Below are 16,559 nucleotides of genomic sequence, written 5' to 3'. Positions count from 1 at the left end.
TAGAAATTTCTCTGCAAGAAAAAGCAAAAGCGGTAAATACCGTGCGGCAAACTTAATTAATTAATATTTACGGGTCGGAAAGTATGAAAAATAAATACGGTACTTACAATGGGCGCCCACAGGGGGGGGGGGTCAACTATATCATATAATTTTGGGCGCAAGGCGTGTACAAGTCACGCCAAAAAGTAAATAAAAATATAAAATTAAAATAAAATAAAAATACAAGCTTTGTGAACCCTCGGCACCAGTGGGTATAACCTTTGTCTTGGCAATGAAAAATCCAGATACACAAATAACATTTAATTGCAATAGGTATGTAACTTAATCTAATCTCATTCAAATCCCAAAGGACGGGGCGCAGACGACCCATGGCGAGGTTCTGTTGAATAGCGAAGCTGGCTGGGGTGTATAAACACCCCGGGAGCAGAGACTTGTTACTAGTCTCTGACTAGTTCAAAAGTTACAGCCCTTTGAATTTTTTTTCGAAATTGGTCTATAACTTTTGATTGAGAAGTCTGATCGAAAAAGTACGAATTGTTTTGGATTCTACGCACCAAAATTAATAAGAAAAAGTGTTTTCCCCAGAAATTTTGGTGCAGTCGATTTTTGGTAAAAAAGGAAGGTTGTACACTGCCTTTTTTTGAGCCCCGAAAAAAAAATTGTCTCAGATCGACCCGGAAAAAAAATTTTCTTATAGAATGTGGCCTGTAGAATCCATAATTTCAAACAGTTCCAAGATTGGGCTACTAGTTCAAAAGTTACAGCCCTTTGAATTTTCTTTCGAAATTGGTTTCTAGTCTATAACTTTTGATTGAGAAGTCTCATCGAAAAAGTACGAATTGTTTTGGATTCTACGCACCAAAATTAATAAGAAAAAGTGTTTTCCCGAGAAATTTTGGTGCAGTCGATTTTTGGTAAAAAAGGAAGGTTAACTGTCTTTTTTTGAGCCCCGAAAAAAAAATTGTCTCAGATTGATCCGCAAAAAAAATTTTCTTAAAGTTGTCTGGCTACAGGACTTTTGACGATTACCATTGTGTATTCTTGTATCAATTACGGATTATTACGGTGTATATGCCTTACATTAATCAAAAGATAATGAATTAATTATCGTTTAGATAATATTGACCTTTACCTCGACATCGAGCCCCCACTTTCCCAAACTCTCATTCATCTCTGCCCAGCCGGCTAGTAACAACGCTAACCTAAAAATGAGTGTAATAATAAAGGAAAACGAGCACGAATTAAGTCAAGAACTTGCCAAATTAATTGAAACAGCTTCAAATGAAGCGATTAATGATCACAATGGATTTTTCGTGGGAGTCTCAGGTGAATATCACAAGTCATTTAGCTACGTGTAATTGAACGTTTTGCTCATCAGGTGGATCCCTAATAACATTACTAATCGCCGGATTAAAAGGAATCCGAACAGACTTTAGCAAGTGGAAGATTTTCTTTAACGACGAGAGAGTCGTGCCCGTCGACGATCCGGATTCGACATTCGGCGCGTACAAAAAAGATCTCGTCGGAAAGGTACCGATAACGGAGGACCAATTCGTACAGATAAAGCAGGGAGTTACGGCGGACGTCGCCGCCAAGGATTACGTCCAACAGATGGCGCAATACTTTACGGGGTCCTGGCCCGCGTTCGACCTTCTGTTGCTGGGAATGGGACCAGATGGACACACCTGCTCGCTGTTCCCGGGCCATCCGCTTCTGGAAGACGACTCGAGGTGGGTCGCTCCGATCACGGACTCGCCGAAACCTCCCCCGGCTCGGGTCACGATCACTTTTCCCGTGATTAACAATGCGAAAGCTTGCATTTTTGCCATGTGGGGTGATGGTAAGGCGGACATGTTGAGAGTAAGTTTACTGTAAATTTCATCTTTACTGATTTTGCTCCCGCAATTTAAATATTTGGGAGAATGAACAAATATTACAATTTTTAAAATATCACAATATTTAATAATATAAATATATAAAAATTAAATATATTATTCTTCCAAATTTTTATATAGCATGGATTCTGGTCCGTATTAATATACTGTCAAAATTGTGATAATGTATTGTTATAGCGCGTGCTAGTCGATAAAGAGGACCTTCCAGTGAATCGAGTCAAGCCGAAATCCGGCAAACTCTTTTGGATCGTGGACAAAGCAGCGGGGAAATATTTGAAGAAGTAACTTTATTAAATTTTTAATACATTTTATAGAAATACATTTACAATAAATTATAACATATTAAAATATTAAGTACATCACATCATCTTTCAACTTTAAACCTCTGGAATACATTAATTGAATGTCATTTCAGTAAATACATTTATTTATTTTAACACCTAAAGTGAAAAAGGCAGAAGTTACACACCACCTGGACCAAAAAAAAAAAAAATTCTCGAAAAAAAGGGTAACAAGCTTCTTAGTATCGATACAAAATAAATAGCATTCACGTAATTTGCCGCGACAGAGATTTCTTCACTCCTGCGCGCTGAGAGGGTTGTATTTATTACATTTATCAGAATAAATAAAATGGATTCCTAAGCTTTGCCTACATCACGTCATGTTCACTCCAAGTAGTCGACTTGAATATTCGTAAACGACGTAACTTATGCTTACTGCAGGCATTACTTTGATGAAGTTCGGCGTAATGCCTCGATACAGGCCTAGTACGCCTTCTTTTTGAACTATTGTACGAAACACGCCCGTCATGGTCGTGTTCACCTTGTCGACGGATCGTTGTGTAACTATAAAGGATAATTAAGCAACAGTTCTCCAATTAAATTAACAGGAGTCTTACCTTGCGCCTGCAACCGAGTCCTAACTAATGCTAATGGGTACGAGCACATCTGGCCTAAAGTGCTTGAACAACTGCCGCACGCAAGTAAAAGCCAAAAGCCGGGTTGCTCGTTGCTAGAATGCGTTTTAAGGTACTTCTTCTTTAACGTTTCATACACAGCCAGATCGATTCCGGCGTACGGTATGATGCCTAAGATATTTGGAATGTAGCCGCGATAAAAGCTCATTACGCCCTCATTGGAATAAATCTTGGTGGCGGCGTCTAAAATACTTTTGTATTGCCCCGTCTTTCGGAGCGCGAGTCGCGTCTTTAAAACTTCCAGGGGATATATCGCCGTCTGACTGATCCCGCCCGCCAGCGCCCCGGCGCAGAAACGCTCGTACATTCCCAAAGTGTGATCGCCATCGCCTTTAATGAACCTCTTGATTTGCTCGTAGGCCGCGAACTTTATGGCCGTTTCCGGCGCGATCTTAAGAACGTTAATGCCGTTCCCGCGCCACAAACTGGCCACTCCGCCCTCTTTCAGCATCGAGCGGAGACACTCGGATATAGTTTGCCGGGACGATTGTACCTGGAAAAGGTCTCGGGTTAGTCACTAGTCGGCCGCGATCGTTCACTTACTTGCAAGAATACTTTTAACCTATCTAACGGGGCGGTACAGGTTCGTGACACTGCTCCCGCAACGCCACCGGCCGCTAGATGCCTCCACCACATACCAGTTTGCATTTCTGTCTGAGTGAAATCATCAGGAACGTTCATATCCTCCCCGATGTCTAAATACTGGAAAAAAACATTTCATTAGTTTCACCATGGACCAGATCGGGTATTCACAGAGTCGTATTAGATTCCCCATGAACATCTTGTGCTGTTTATGCGTCAGTTGATTGCAGCTAACTGACGTTGTCACGACGCCGACGTTTCTAAGCCTACTTTTCATTTTATACCGGGCGTATTGTTTGAATCCCAATCACACAAATTGTCCTTGTGGCAAATGTCAGCGCAACGAAGAGGAGCTGCTATACTGGGAACCGGCATTTGCACGCCAGCATGAGGGATAGTGGTGTTGAGGTACTCGAACTACGCCGGCTTGTCCTGTAGATCCTTCCGATTCGGGTCGCAAAACCGAAAGGCGCTAAGTGCCCTCCTCCCACATTCCAGTCTCGAGATATTCGCACTTATAGTTTTGAGATGTCTCACAGTGTTCTAGTGATATAAGGAATTATAACTGATTTCGAAAAGATGTTGGAGAAGAGGGCAGTAGGAATTAATTCCTACCAGTTTTCAAACCCCCTCCTCCTCCACCAATTACAGAAAGGTAAGGAAATATAACCGATGCCGACAGTAGGTCGTGGTGGAAAGCGATAGTTGGTAGAAGTCAATTTCTTCCATTAGAGTAACATGAAGGATAAATAAAGTCAGTGACTCCCCCCTTGCCCTCAATTTGGATAAGGGGTGAGAGAGAAGGACGGTAGATGGTAGAAAACGGTTCCTTTCATTGAGACCTTTAATTAGAGTACCATGAAAGATCAAAACCAATTTCTACCCCCCCCCCCTGCCGTTACCCCCTGGTCTCTAAAATCGCGGAAGAGAATTATAGTTTGTAAAAACCAATTTCCTTTGATGAGATCTTTCATTAGAATATTAGACCCTGTGTTATCCCCCCTCGCCCCTCATTTTCAAAAGTTTTACTTTGGACCACTAGAGAGCATGCGTGTGCAAAAATCTGCTTGTCCCATGTGAAAGTTGTGCGCGTTTTACTTTCAGAAACAGTAACTCTGGATATAATTAATGGGGGTGGCCCCCTCAAGACAACAAAATTTAAAGGCCGTGTTGCACACCGTCGAGTTATACGCTACCTACTGCGACAAATTACAGACCTCTAGGACAGACAGGCGGACAAAACGCAAAAAATAGCACGCTAAAAATTCAAAATGGCGGTCGCACAAAGACCATGTGTCAACAAATGTTTTGCGCATTTTTTAAGAATGAAAGGCACATATTGTTTGCGTTCTGTTCGTTCGTCTGTCCGGACCCACTTCTGCGGTTTTGAACTACTTTTTGGTGTCCCAGGCTCCTGAAATAGTTTACAATAGGTAGCCTATACCTGGAAGGCGTGCCAGACGGCCTTTAACTTTTGTCGTGTGAAGGGGGGACTCCCCCATAAATAATTTCCCAAGATTTATTTATTTATTAACTTGCACAAGTTGTATATTTGCCTCAGATACTAGTCGTGCCAAAATTTTTTTTTAATTGTGGAGGGGGGGGGGCGAAACCACGTTTTACTCTTCACGGTATTCTAATGAAAGTCTGCCGTCAAAAGGAATTGGTTTACGTGCGTTAACTTCTGCATGGGACAACCAGATTTTGCACACGCATGCATCTACTGGTGCCATGCAAAACTTTTTGAGAGGGGGGGGGGGGCTAAACATACGTTTTACCCTTCATGGTATTCTAATCGAAGGTTTCATCGTAAAGAATTGGTTTTACACACTATAACTGTCTTCCACGATTCCTTTTTGAAATCAGGGGGTGGTAAGATGAAGGGCGGGGGAGGGCGGAATTGGTTTTATTTGTCACGGTACTCTTAAAGGTCTCGACGAAGGTAATTGTTTTCTACCAACTCCCGCCATTTTCCCTTATCCCTTATCTCCTTATAAATATAGGGTGTTAGGAGGGGGGGGGGGAGAACTGGTTTTATCCTTCATGGTACTCTAATGAAAGGTCTCAAGGAAAGAAATTCATTGCTAACAACCACAGTCCGACAAACCATTGATCTTTTGTTAAAAATACAAAATACTAGAAATAAATTCTGCTTTGCCACCATGGATTAGTAGAACCTACTACTAGATTGAAAATTGAAAGATACACCACATCGGAAATGTGTAGAGAATGACACTGTACACTCCAAAGTATGAAATTAAACAAACAGAAGTTCCACACATATTCGAAAAATTTCGTTTCGTGTAATTAATTTAGCCGGCCACATTCTACACTCATTTAACCTCTCCTGTACATACAAAAAACACCCTGTATACTTAATAATCAATATCTTTGAACCATAGCACTGTATCTTATATGTATAATTTGCATGAACCAGTTGTTTGTAAAGGCCCAATGGAGATTCCTTTGATCTCCGATAATTTGTAAACTTGAAAGGATTAAAAAATGTCCATTCCCAAAAAATCAACCCTAAAAAAAACGAAGTTTTGTTTCTCATTCTCAATTTTAAAAAAAGGTCATTGGATTTTGGAAATGATTGGATGTTGCAGCAGGCTGGTGCTGTCCGAACTACCATGGACCTGTACCTTGCCAGTGAACTTTTTCGAAACGCTCACTTACGACTGCGATAACGATAACCTCGCTTATCTCTATGACGAGGGATAATGGAGATTAAAGAAGAGCGCCTTTTTCCAACACTTCGTGCCATGGTAACGCGGTTGGCCCCATGGCAAGAGAGAACCTTCGCGAAAACCCAATTAAGCGGTTCTTAATTGCCTACCTTTCTGAGCAGCTGTCGAAGTACCACAATAAATTCGTCGACGACACCCGGTAGGGATGTCGTGGTCAAATCTTGCTCCAACATGGTCACTGATTTTATTCTCGTCGACTGTAGCATGATTAATACGAGTGTCACACGCGGACGTTGTTACATAAAACACGAATTAGACTAAATTTGGCTACGCATGCTATAGACGCGAGAACAGCTGAGCCGAGTAAAAAGTACAGTAAGTGCGCCGACGTCCGGCACCGAAGTGAGAGAGAATCGAGAGCGGCGATTAGTGAAGTGGGGGAATTTATAATAGGTACGAGGATGACGTTCCCCTTTTTTATCTATTAGTAAGCGCATCTTAATAAATAAACGCGCTATCTCTCCTAGTAAGTCACATGGTGTGATCGTTGATCTTTGGAATTCCAACGCATCCAGTTCCGACCGGAGATGTTGAGAGCTCGACCCGGGTTCATGTCCAATTTTGGAAGATTATGCGCCAATAATTGGCACTCCCCCAACGGTCGCCCTGACCACACTCAACAGTGAAATGAAGGTTGTACTCGACAAGTTGGGGAAATTCCGGCAATTGTTTACTTCCGGGAGAAAGTTTCCGAAAAATTACCAATTTGCGCGCGGGAAAAACCTGTTGGTAGACTTCCCCCCCCAAAAACAAGTATAAAGTAGTTATCCGAACCATGCGACTAAATGACTATTTCGTGAACGCCTTTTTTTAGGGCTGAGGGAACAACATTCCCACGTCGAATTTGGTAGGGGGGTTTGAGAGTGAACACATTTTCATTGACGCCTAGTTTTGTTGGGGGAGAGTAATCATAGAGCGAGGTTTCGTGGATGAATTTTCAGGAGCAAGTGCATTTTGCGATCAAACGAATTTTCCGTCAACGCTTTTTCTTAGGGCAGATTTTCTTGAGGGGAACATTTTCCAATGTCAAATTTGGCAGGGAGGAATGTTGGAGAGTGAACAAATTTTCAGTGAGGCCTAGTTTTTTGGGAGAGAATAATCAGGGAGCGAATATTCGTAGATGTATTTGTTCCCGGATTCCTTGGAGAATTCTCAGCTTTCGTGAATTCGGGAAGCGAGCAAATAGATCCAGGGGCCAAATGTACCTAGGCGTGAAATGGCCCAACGCGAGGAAGAAAAACAAAATGAGAGAAGAAAGATGTTTGAAATTGCTCTAATCCAAAATAAAATCTTCTCATTCTCCGCCCCTCTCCAAGACAGGTGAACGAAAAAATATAGATAAACTTATCAGGCCACGTGCACCATTTATTTTTTAAAGAGTATACACCTTATCTAATCGGTAGGTGATTATTGGATTAGAAAATTGATAATAAACGAATGGGGAAGGTCGAAGCGGATTTCTTGGGAACTATTTCTTTTGAACTAACCTATTCGGATGGGGGGTGGCAATTTTCCTTCCTGCACCTTTAGCTCTGAATTTTTTTGAGGATAATTTTTCTGTTGCCAATGAGTTCGGCGGTGAATTTTCCTTCTCAAGATACGTATTCATCTGGAGCTAGTTTTCTTATGAGCGTAACCTCCATACACGAGCTCTTGTAAGCGAATTTCCCATTCTGAATTTTCTTGAAAGTCATTTATCCGAATCAAACTACTTCGGTGATTAATCGTGCTGTTAGCGAATTTCCTGGTAAAATTGTTTCAATGTACGAATTCACCTGGAGCGAGTTTTCCTATGAGAGTCCCCTCCTTATGCTGACTTCCTGTCAGTGAATTTCCCTGGTAGAATTTTTTCAATGTATGAATTCACCTGGGGCGAGTGTTCTTATGAGAGTAATTTCCTCCTACGAGTTCTTATAAGCGAAATTTCCCTTTTGAATTTACTTGAGGGTCTTTTTTCCGAATCCAACTGCTTTGCCGGTGAATCTGACTGTCGACGATTGGTCCTGGTTTCGATGTATAAATTCACCTGGAGCGCGTTTTCTGGAGGCTCGTCCAATTCCAACTACTTGAGCGGTCAATCTTCCTGGTAGAATTTTTCAATGTACCTGGGGCAAGTTTTCTTGTGAGAGTAACCTCCTTAAGCGAATTCTCCGTTCTCAATTTTCTTGGGGGTCATTCGAATACAACTACTTTGGCGGTCAATCTTCCTATCACAGCATTTTCCTGGTAGAATAATTTCAATGTAAAAATTCACCTGGGGCGAGCTTTCTTAGAGCGAAACCTCCTTATACGAGTTCTTGTAAGCGAATTTCCCGTTTCGCATTTTCTTGAGGGTCATTTTTCTGATTTCAACTACTTAGACGGTAAAGCTTCCTACGCAAGATACGCATTCACCTGGAGCTAGTTTTCTTACGAGCGTAACCTCCATACACCAGCTCTTGTAAGCGAATTTTCGTGGTAGAATTTTCTTGAAAGTCATTTTTCCACGCCTACTACTTCGACGGTGAATCTTCTTGCCAGCGAATTTTCCTGGTAGAATTTTTCAATGTACGAATTCACTCGGAGCAACTTTTTTTTATTAACATAACCTCTTTAGACGTGTTTATGTCGGTGTAATTTCCTGGTAGAATTTTTTCAATCTACGAACTCACCTGGGGCGAGTTTTCTTATGAGAGTAACCTCCTTATACGAGCTCTTGTAAGCGAATTTCCCGTTCCGCATTTTCTTGAGGGTCATTTAATTGATTTCAACTACTTAGACGGTAAATCTTCTTTCGCAAGATACCCATTCACTTGGAGCTAGTTTTCTTCTGAGCGTAACCTCCATAGACGAGCTTTTGTAAGCGAATTTTCCTGGTACAATTTTCTTGAAAGTCATTTTTCCACACCTACTACTTCGGCAGTGAATCTTCTTGCCAGCGAATTTTCCTGGTAGAATTGTTTCAATGTACGAATTTACCTGGAGCGAGTGTTCTTATGAGCATAACCTCTTTACACGAATTCATGTCGGCGAATTTCCCTTGCAGAATCTTTTCAATCTACAAATTCACCTGGAGCAAGATTTCTTATGTCAACGAATGATCCTTGTAGAATTTTTTAAATCTACGAATTCACCCGGAGCAAGTTCTCTTATGAGCATAACCTCTTTAGACGTGTTTATGTCAGCGAATTTTCCTGGTAGCATTTTTTCAATCTACGAACTCACCTGGAGCTAGCTAGTTTTCTTATGAGCGTAACCTCCATACACGAGCTCTTGTAAGGGAATTTTCCATCCTGATTTTTTTCGAGGGTCATTCAATTCCAACTACTTCGGCGGTGAATTTTCCTGGTAGAATTTTTTCAATGTACGAATTCACCTGGAGCGAGTGCTCTTATGAGCATAACCTCATTATACTTTTGTAAGCGAATTTTCTTGAGGATCATTCAATTCCAACTACTTCGGCGGTGAATCTTCCTGCCAGCGAATTTTCCTGGTAGAATTTTTTCAATCTACGAACTCACCTGGAGCTAGCTAGCTTTCTTATGAACATAACCTCCATACACGAGCTCTTGTAAGCGAATGTTCCGTTCTGAATTTTCTTGAAAGTCATTTTTCCGTGCCAATTGCTTCGGCGGTGAATCTTCCTGTTAGTGAATTTTCCTGGTAGAATTTTTTCAATGTACGAATTCACCTGGAGCGAGTGTTCCTCATAACCTCATTATACGAGTTTTTGTAAGCGAATTTTCTTGAGGATCATTCGATTACAACTACTTCGGCGGTGAATTTTCCTGGTAGAATTTTTTCAATCTACGAAACTCACCTGGAGCTAGCTAGCTTTCTTATGAGCATAACCTCATTATACGAGTTTTTGTAAGCGAATTTTCTAGAGGATCATTCAATTCCAACTACTTCGGCGGTGAATCTTCCTGCCAGCGAATTTTCCTGGTAGCATTTTTTCAATCTACGAACTCACCTGGAGCTAGCTAGTTTTCTTATGAGCGTAACCTCCATACACGAGCTCTTGTAAGCGAATTTTCCGTTCTGAATTTTCTTGAAAGTCATTTTTCCATGCCAACTACTTAGGCGGTGAATCTTCCTGTCAGTGAATTTTCCTGGTAGATTTTTTTCAATGTACGAATTCACCTGGAGCGAGTGTTCTTATGAGCATAACCTCATTATACGAGTTTTTGTAAGAGAATTTTCTAGAGGATCATTCAATTCCAACTACTTCGGCGGTGAATCTTCCTGCCAGCGAATTTTCCTGGTAGAATTTTTTCAATCTACCAACTCACTTGGAGCTAGCTAGCTTTCTTATGAGCGTAACCTCCATACACGAGCTCTTGCAAGCGAATTTTCCGTTCTGAATTTTCTTGAAAGTCATTTTTCCGTGCCAACTACTTCGGCGGTGAATCTTCCTGTTAGTGAATTTTCCTGGTAAAATTTTTTCAATGTACGAATTCACCTAGAGCGAGTGTTCTCATAAGCATAACCTCATTATACGAGTTTTTGTAAGCGAATTTTTTTGAGGATCATTCAATTCCAACTACTTCGACGGCGAATCTTCCTGCCAGCGAATTTTCCTGGTAGAATTTTTGCCTTCTACGAACTCACCTGGAGCTAGCTAGCTTTCTTATGAGCGTAACCTCCACACACGAGCTCTTGTAAGCGAATTTTCCGTTCTGAATTTTCTTGAAAGTCATTTTTCCATGCCAACTACTTAGGCGGTGAATCTTCCTGTCAGTGAATTTTCATGGTAGATTTTTTTCAATGTACGAATTCACCTGGAGCGAGTGTTCTTATGAGCATAACCTCATTATACGAGTTTTTGTAAGAGAATTTTCTAGAGGATCATTCAATTCCAACTACTTCGGCGGTGAATCTTCCTGTTAGTGAATTTTCCTGGTAGAATTTTTTCAATGTACGAATTCACCTGGAGCGAATGTTCTTATGAGCATAACCTCATTATACAAGTTTTTGTAAGCGAATTTTCTTGAGGATCATTCAATTCCAACTACTTCGGCGGTGAATCTTCCTGCCAGCGAATTTTCCTGGTAGAATTTTTTCAATCTACGAACTCACCTGGAGCTAGCTAGCTTTCTTATGAGCGTAACCTCCATACACGAGCTCTTGTAAGCGAATTTTCCGTTCTGAATTTTCTTGAAAGTCATTTTTCCGTGCCAACTAGTTCGGCGGTGAATCTTCCTGTTAGTGAATTTTCCTGGTAGAATTTTTTCAATCTAGGAACTCACCTGGAGCTAGCTAGCTTTCTTATGAGCGTAACCTCCATACACGAGCTCTTGTAAGCGAATTTTCCGTTCTGAATTTTCTTGAAAGTCATTTTTCCGTGCCAACTACTTCGGCGGTGAATCTTCCTGTTAGTGAATTTTCCTGGGAGAATTTTTTCAATGTACGAATTCACCTGGAGGGATTTCTTATGAGCATAACCTCATTATACGAGTTTTTGTAAACGAATTTTCTTGAGGATCATTCGATTCTAACTACTTCGGCGGTGAATTTTCCTGCCAGCGAATTTTCCTGGTAGAATTTTTTCAATCTACGAACTCACCTGGAGCTAGCTAGTTTTCTTATGAGCGTAACCTCCATACACGAGCTCTTGTAAGCGAATTTTCCGTTCTGAATTTTCTTGAAAGTCATTTTTCCGTGCCAACTACTTCGGCGGTGAATCTTCCTGTTAGTGAATTTTCCTGGGAGAATTTTTTCAATGTACGAATTCACCTGGAGGGATTTCTTATGAGCATAACCTCATTATACGAGTTTTTGTAAACGAATTTTCTTGAGGATCATTCGATTCTAACTACTTCGGCGGTGAATTTTCCTGCCAGCGAATTTTCCTGGTAGAATTTTTTCAATCTACGAACTCACCTGGAGCTAGCTAGTTTTCTTACGAGCGTAACCTCCATACACGAGCTCTTGTAAACGAATTTTCCGTTCTGAATTTTCTTTTTTCCGTGCCAACTACGGCGGTGAATCTTCCTGATAGTGAATTTTCCTGGTAGAATTTTTTCAATCTACGAACTCACCTGGAGCGAGTTTTCTTATGTGCGTAACTTCCTCAAAATTGATAAAACGACCATTTTTGGGGGTTTCCAAAAGTGCCCCACGATCCCGCTTGTCCGTCATTCCGTCTCGGATCAGATCTTTATGTTAAACGTTAGTGTTGTGTGCGGTCTTGGAATTTTTTTCTATATAAATCGACTGAAGGTGAAAGGGCTGGGAGTATTCTTTATTGATGGCGTGGGACTGATGTATAATTCAATTTGGGTATCGAAAACTTAGACAACCCCATTTTTATGATGGATCAATCCAGAAATCTCATCCAAAACCCAGGGACTTGATCTTCTCGCTTTTGGAGAAGATGATAAACCCACTATTCGCAAGTAAAATTGTTGCTGTTTGTACTCCTTGTTAAAAACACGGTCCGTTTCCGTTTTGGCTTGAGACCACCGATCTGAAAGTTGGATGAGGATTTTGGAAATGGATCAATCTCCTTGGGAAAAAGACCAAACCTATGGTTTCGATACGCAAGACTCGGAAATTACGATTACCATTGCCCGTTCGGTATTTGCACAAGCGATATTTATCTTGGGACTTATCTGCTTGTTTACGATGAATTTTCCTACACAACAAGATAATTGCGAACCGTTGAACTCGACAGTCTAGAGAAAAAGGTCAGTACCTGATAAATTTTCCTATAAAACGATATCGGGTTGCTTTCCATATCATTTCTCCACGCTCTCCTTTCCGTCTTGGTCGACGTCAACATGGCAGCCAGAATTGATCGATCGAGTGAAAGTGAATTTCGCAATTTGGCACGTAAAGGTTAGGATAATGGAACACAGCGCGATTGCTAGTTACGCTAATTGGTCACCGCGCGGGTAATTGAGGATAATTGTTTTGTTTATCTCGACGACACAAAAAGGCATGAGTTACTAACGGCTCAAAAGCTTCGATTAAATGACCAATTACGAAGAGGTCATGGAAAGCTTTGTGGGTGTGCATGTGACGTTATTTGCATAGTAATAGTTGATATCCGGTGGAGGCGTGTTCGTGACGCGGTCAGCGTCACCGAGATCAGATCAGAAAATCCAAAGGTGCCCAAACAAAAGCGGCGACACGTGTGGCAAATTTTGCTTCAGCTGATAGAGGTACACAAATTCAACCTTGGAATGTTGCCATTGAATCACTCGTGCTTTCGGCCTAAAAATAAATATTATGCGAAGGTTATTTTTAAAGGGAATTATTTCTCTGCGTTACGAACTTCGTATTGTCACTGTTACACAAGACCATAATTGCTACATAATTGGGAAAACCGACAAGTAAACAGATTGCTTAAAATTGTGCTCCTTCGCTCGGGATTATTTTTTGAGAAAATTTCGACTCTTCTGAGAACCGAAATTGGCGAATTTATAACAACGCACTGTCTTTACAAAGTCTGCCAACAGCCTTGATTGATGGCACAATTTGTCATTGGCACCCGATTAATACAAAACTAGTAAATTGTCACAAAGAAACAACATTGATACTTCGGATCATAAGCATCCAAAAAGACCCATTACAGTACCCCCTTCTTGACTTCGAATCAAAGCCAGTCGCCGTATGCGATTGGGGTGTGCGAAAAAATAGCGAGTCCTCCGTATAAAGAGGCAAAAAGTCGAGAGTGCGCATGCTCAGAACCTTCTTATTTATGACCATAAAAGGTATCCAATAAATTTAGGAGCAAAATTGTCCACAATTACCGTCGCCATGTTTCTAAAATATTTCTGGTCTCCAGTAGCGTGCTATATTCCAGTGGCGTGCCATATATTTTATGGAAGACTTGTACAGTACTCGAAGAGTATGCAACATATACTTTTTTATTATTCTCTTCCAACTGTATCGGGAGTGGATCCTTCCCCTATGAACATTGGTCATCAGAGTGCAGAGGGAGGGGTGTCCTTATTCTAATAAACTGTTTCAGAACAACATAGACAGCAAGCGATAAATCCAAATGACTCCAAGGAACCAGAGAGGAATGAAATCTAAATTATCCGAGAATCACGAGGGACAGGGGCGGACTGGCCCGGGGGGGGGGGGCGATTGCCACCTAGCCTGTAGATCATAATGGCCAGTTGGAAATTTATAAGTATGTGCTGTATTTAGTTTCTTGCACTATTAATAAATTATTAACACGTTTCTCTAATTGGGGTTGATGTTAGGTTGTTAAAAAATTCTGTTTTAATTGAAGTGTTTTACAATGAATTTATCATTTTTTGTCGTAGTATTTTGAAAGTGCTGAAATACAATGATAGGCGACGCACCTCGTGTGGATTGTATATTTTGTTACTTTTAATTATCAGCTGCAATAAAAAAAAAACTGTATGGTAATTTATTTTCGAGAAAGGAGTACTTTAAAACGTTTTTGTGGTGCACCTCAGAGCTAACCCCCCCGCCCCCATCATTACTACACTAATACTTTAATGGCCCGTAACCTATGCAATTCCACCTGGGCCGCAGTTACCCAGTCCGCCCCTGCCGAGGGACTCGAACGGCGCGAAAAATATAAAAAAAGGGACTCCTCACAAATTTGAAGAATATTACCCATCGGATGGATTTGAGGAATCACAGGTCACAGGAAAGTGGGAGTGCCAAAAGAAGTACATATTTTGGAGATTAATGTAGAAATGGGGGGTCTGAGGGGTATGGAATACCCTCCAGAAAAGAGAGAATGACCGTATGTTCATTTCCTTACACGTACCATAACATTTTCGGGCCACTGGGGAGTATTCCATACGACTCCCCCAAAATTAGTAAATTTTTTGGAAAAGAAAGTAGAACATGTTCATTTCATTACACATACCATAACATTCTTCGTTTCCTGCGGAACACAGTAGGTTCGCCACCTGCTGGTGACCTTGGAAAGTAAGTCAAGGTGAGGTGCCACATGGCGATGACCTTGGGAGGTCGAGATAAAGCTCAAAGCGCAAGCTGTAGTTATCTTATTTCATTTTTTGGGGTGTCAAATCAAATTTTTAAGCGTATACCAGATCAATAGACCCATTTTTATTTATTATTTTATTGTTTTGTTTCGTTTAGATGTATGCTCAATTATTATTATTATTATTACTATTATTTTTGCGGTGTCAACTTACATTTTCAATGTCATCTAAGGTCAACCACATCAATTATGGTGTCAAATTATATTATCAATGTCATATACGGTCAACGACCTCAATTGTGGTGTCGAATAAACATTTTCAATGTCATCCAAGGGCAATGTTCACATTTTTGTGTTGTCAAATTACAATGTCAAGGACATCCAAGGGCAAGTCTGACCCAGTTCAACAGTTCAAGGTCGCACGTCATCTGATGGTGACATCGGTACGTAGGCATGTCGTGTGACTGTGACCTTGCCAAGTAGGTCAAGAGTCGTGTGGCACGTAGTGGCGACCTTTGAAAGTAGGGCAAGGTAAAGCTCAAAGGTCACCCTCCACTCTCCTCAGGTGATGATCCGGGGGTCAATGACCCCATTGTTTGGGTCGTCAAATTACATTTTCAATGTCGTTCAATGGCAACGCCTTTTTGTTGAAATGATATTTTGAAGGTCAAACAAGTTCAAAGATCTCTGCAATCTGCCCCCTCTCCCCCTTCCCCCAAGGGATTACCATGCGGAGATTTCACATGGAACTTTTGTCATGACAGGAGTCATTATAGACATTTGGCCGGAAAAGTAACAGGCGTGGTCGGTAAAGTGACAGGTGGGAGGAAAAGTAGTCTGGTCTGCCTCTGTCGTAGAAACTAAAATTTCCTGGCATAAAGTAGGCATGAAAATGAAGTTTTCATGGCAATTTTGGGCAAAAAGAATTATAGTTTCAAACACTTACAGGATCTGACGGTACTGGATCTTGAAGAATATTTTGCACGGAGCGATGCTCGGGGCGATATCCCAATTGTGAAGCGAGGCGATTAGAAAACCCAAGTATACACACAGAATGATTTTAATTACTCGTTTTTGTCAAGCTATAAAATTAAAAACTCGAACACCTTTGTAAGGTCTGAAACGTACGATTCAAATCAAAACTACAATCAAATTTTTAATCTCATTTATTAAACTCGAATATTTTCTGAAACGTTAATTAAATATCTTCCTAATATTTTTTTAAATTAAGCTCGAATTTTTTTACAAATTCTGAAACTTATTTAAAAGTCGCCCTAAACTTAAAACGGTCTTACAAACTCTGCAAAAACCTCCCCTTGGGGCACCTTTCAGAGATCAAGTACTTGTCTCCTTAGCAATCTTAAAAAAGTTCGGGAGAACCTCAGACATCCTATTAAAAATGTCCCTTCAAGAAATCGCAAGACAGAATACAACTCGTTCGA

General features: G+C 40.9%; 2 protein-coding genes across 2 annotated transcripts in view; one reads left to right on the top strand and one right to left on the bottom strand.

The window, feature by feature from the left end:
- The first annotated feature begins 1,166 nt into the window (after positions 1 to 1,166).
- Positions 1,167 to 2,257, top strand: LOC116180707 (6-phosphogluconolactonase). Its single transcript, XM_031500828.1, has 3 exons — positions 1,167 to 1,326; positions 1,379 to 1,860; positions 2,073 to 2,257. The coding sequence occupies exons 1-3, from the start codon at positions 1,209 to 1,211 to the stop codon at positions 2,178 to 2,180; spliced, it is 708 nt and encodes a 235-aa protein (XP_031356688.1). The 5' UTR covers positions 1,167 to 1,208; the 3' UTR covers positions 2,181 to 2,257.
- Positions 2,181 to 16,559, bottom strand: part of LOC116180706 (calcium-binding mitochondrial carrier protein SCaMC-2) — a 28,925-nt gene continuing 14,546 nt past the window's right edge. The window contains exons 5-7 of the mRNA XM_031500827.1: positions 3,415 to 3,573; positions 2,794 to 3,364; positions 2,181 to 2,740 (exon numbers count right to left, since the gene is read on the bottom strand). Coding sequence (XP_031356687.1) covers positions 2,550 to 2,740; positions 2,794 to 3,364; positions 3,415 to 3,573 — 921 coding nt within the window. The 3' untranslated portion in view covers positions 2,181 to 2,549. The remainder of the gene's footprint in view (positions 2,741 to 2,793; positions 3,365 to 3,414; positions 3,574 to 16,559) is intronic.

Source organism: Photinus pyralis, unplaced genomic scaffold, assembly GCF_008802855.1.
Source record: "Photinus pyralis isolate 1611_PpyrPB1 unplaced genomic scaffold, Ppyr1.3 Ppyr1.4_LG9, whole genome shotgun sequence".
NCBI lineage: Eukaryota > Metazoa > Arthropoda > Insecta > Coleoptera > Lampyridae > Photinus > Photinus pyralis.
The sequence above is the reverse complement of the archived record's forward strand: the minus strand, read 5'-3'. Positions and strand labels throughout refer to the sequence as shown.

What these genes read in the sequence shown, in the direction of transcription:
- LOC116180707 (XM_031500828.1), top strand. Translation starts at nt 1,209, where the DNA reads ATGAGTGTAATAATAAAGGAAAACGAGCACGAATTAAGTCAAGAACTT. An exon ending in ATTTTTCGTGGGAGTCTCAG is followed by an intron (nt 1,327 to 1,378) that starts GTGAATATCACA and finishes TTTGCTCATCAG; the next exon opens with GTGGATCCCTAATAACATTA. An exon ending in GTAAGGCGGACATGTTGAGA is followed by an intron (nt 1,861 to 2,072) that starts GTAAGTTTACTG and finishes GTATTGTTATAG; the next exon opens with CGCGTGCTAGTCGATAAAGA.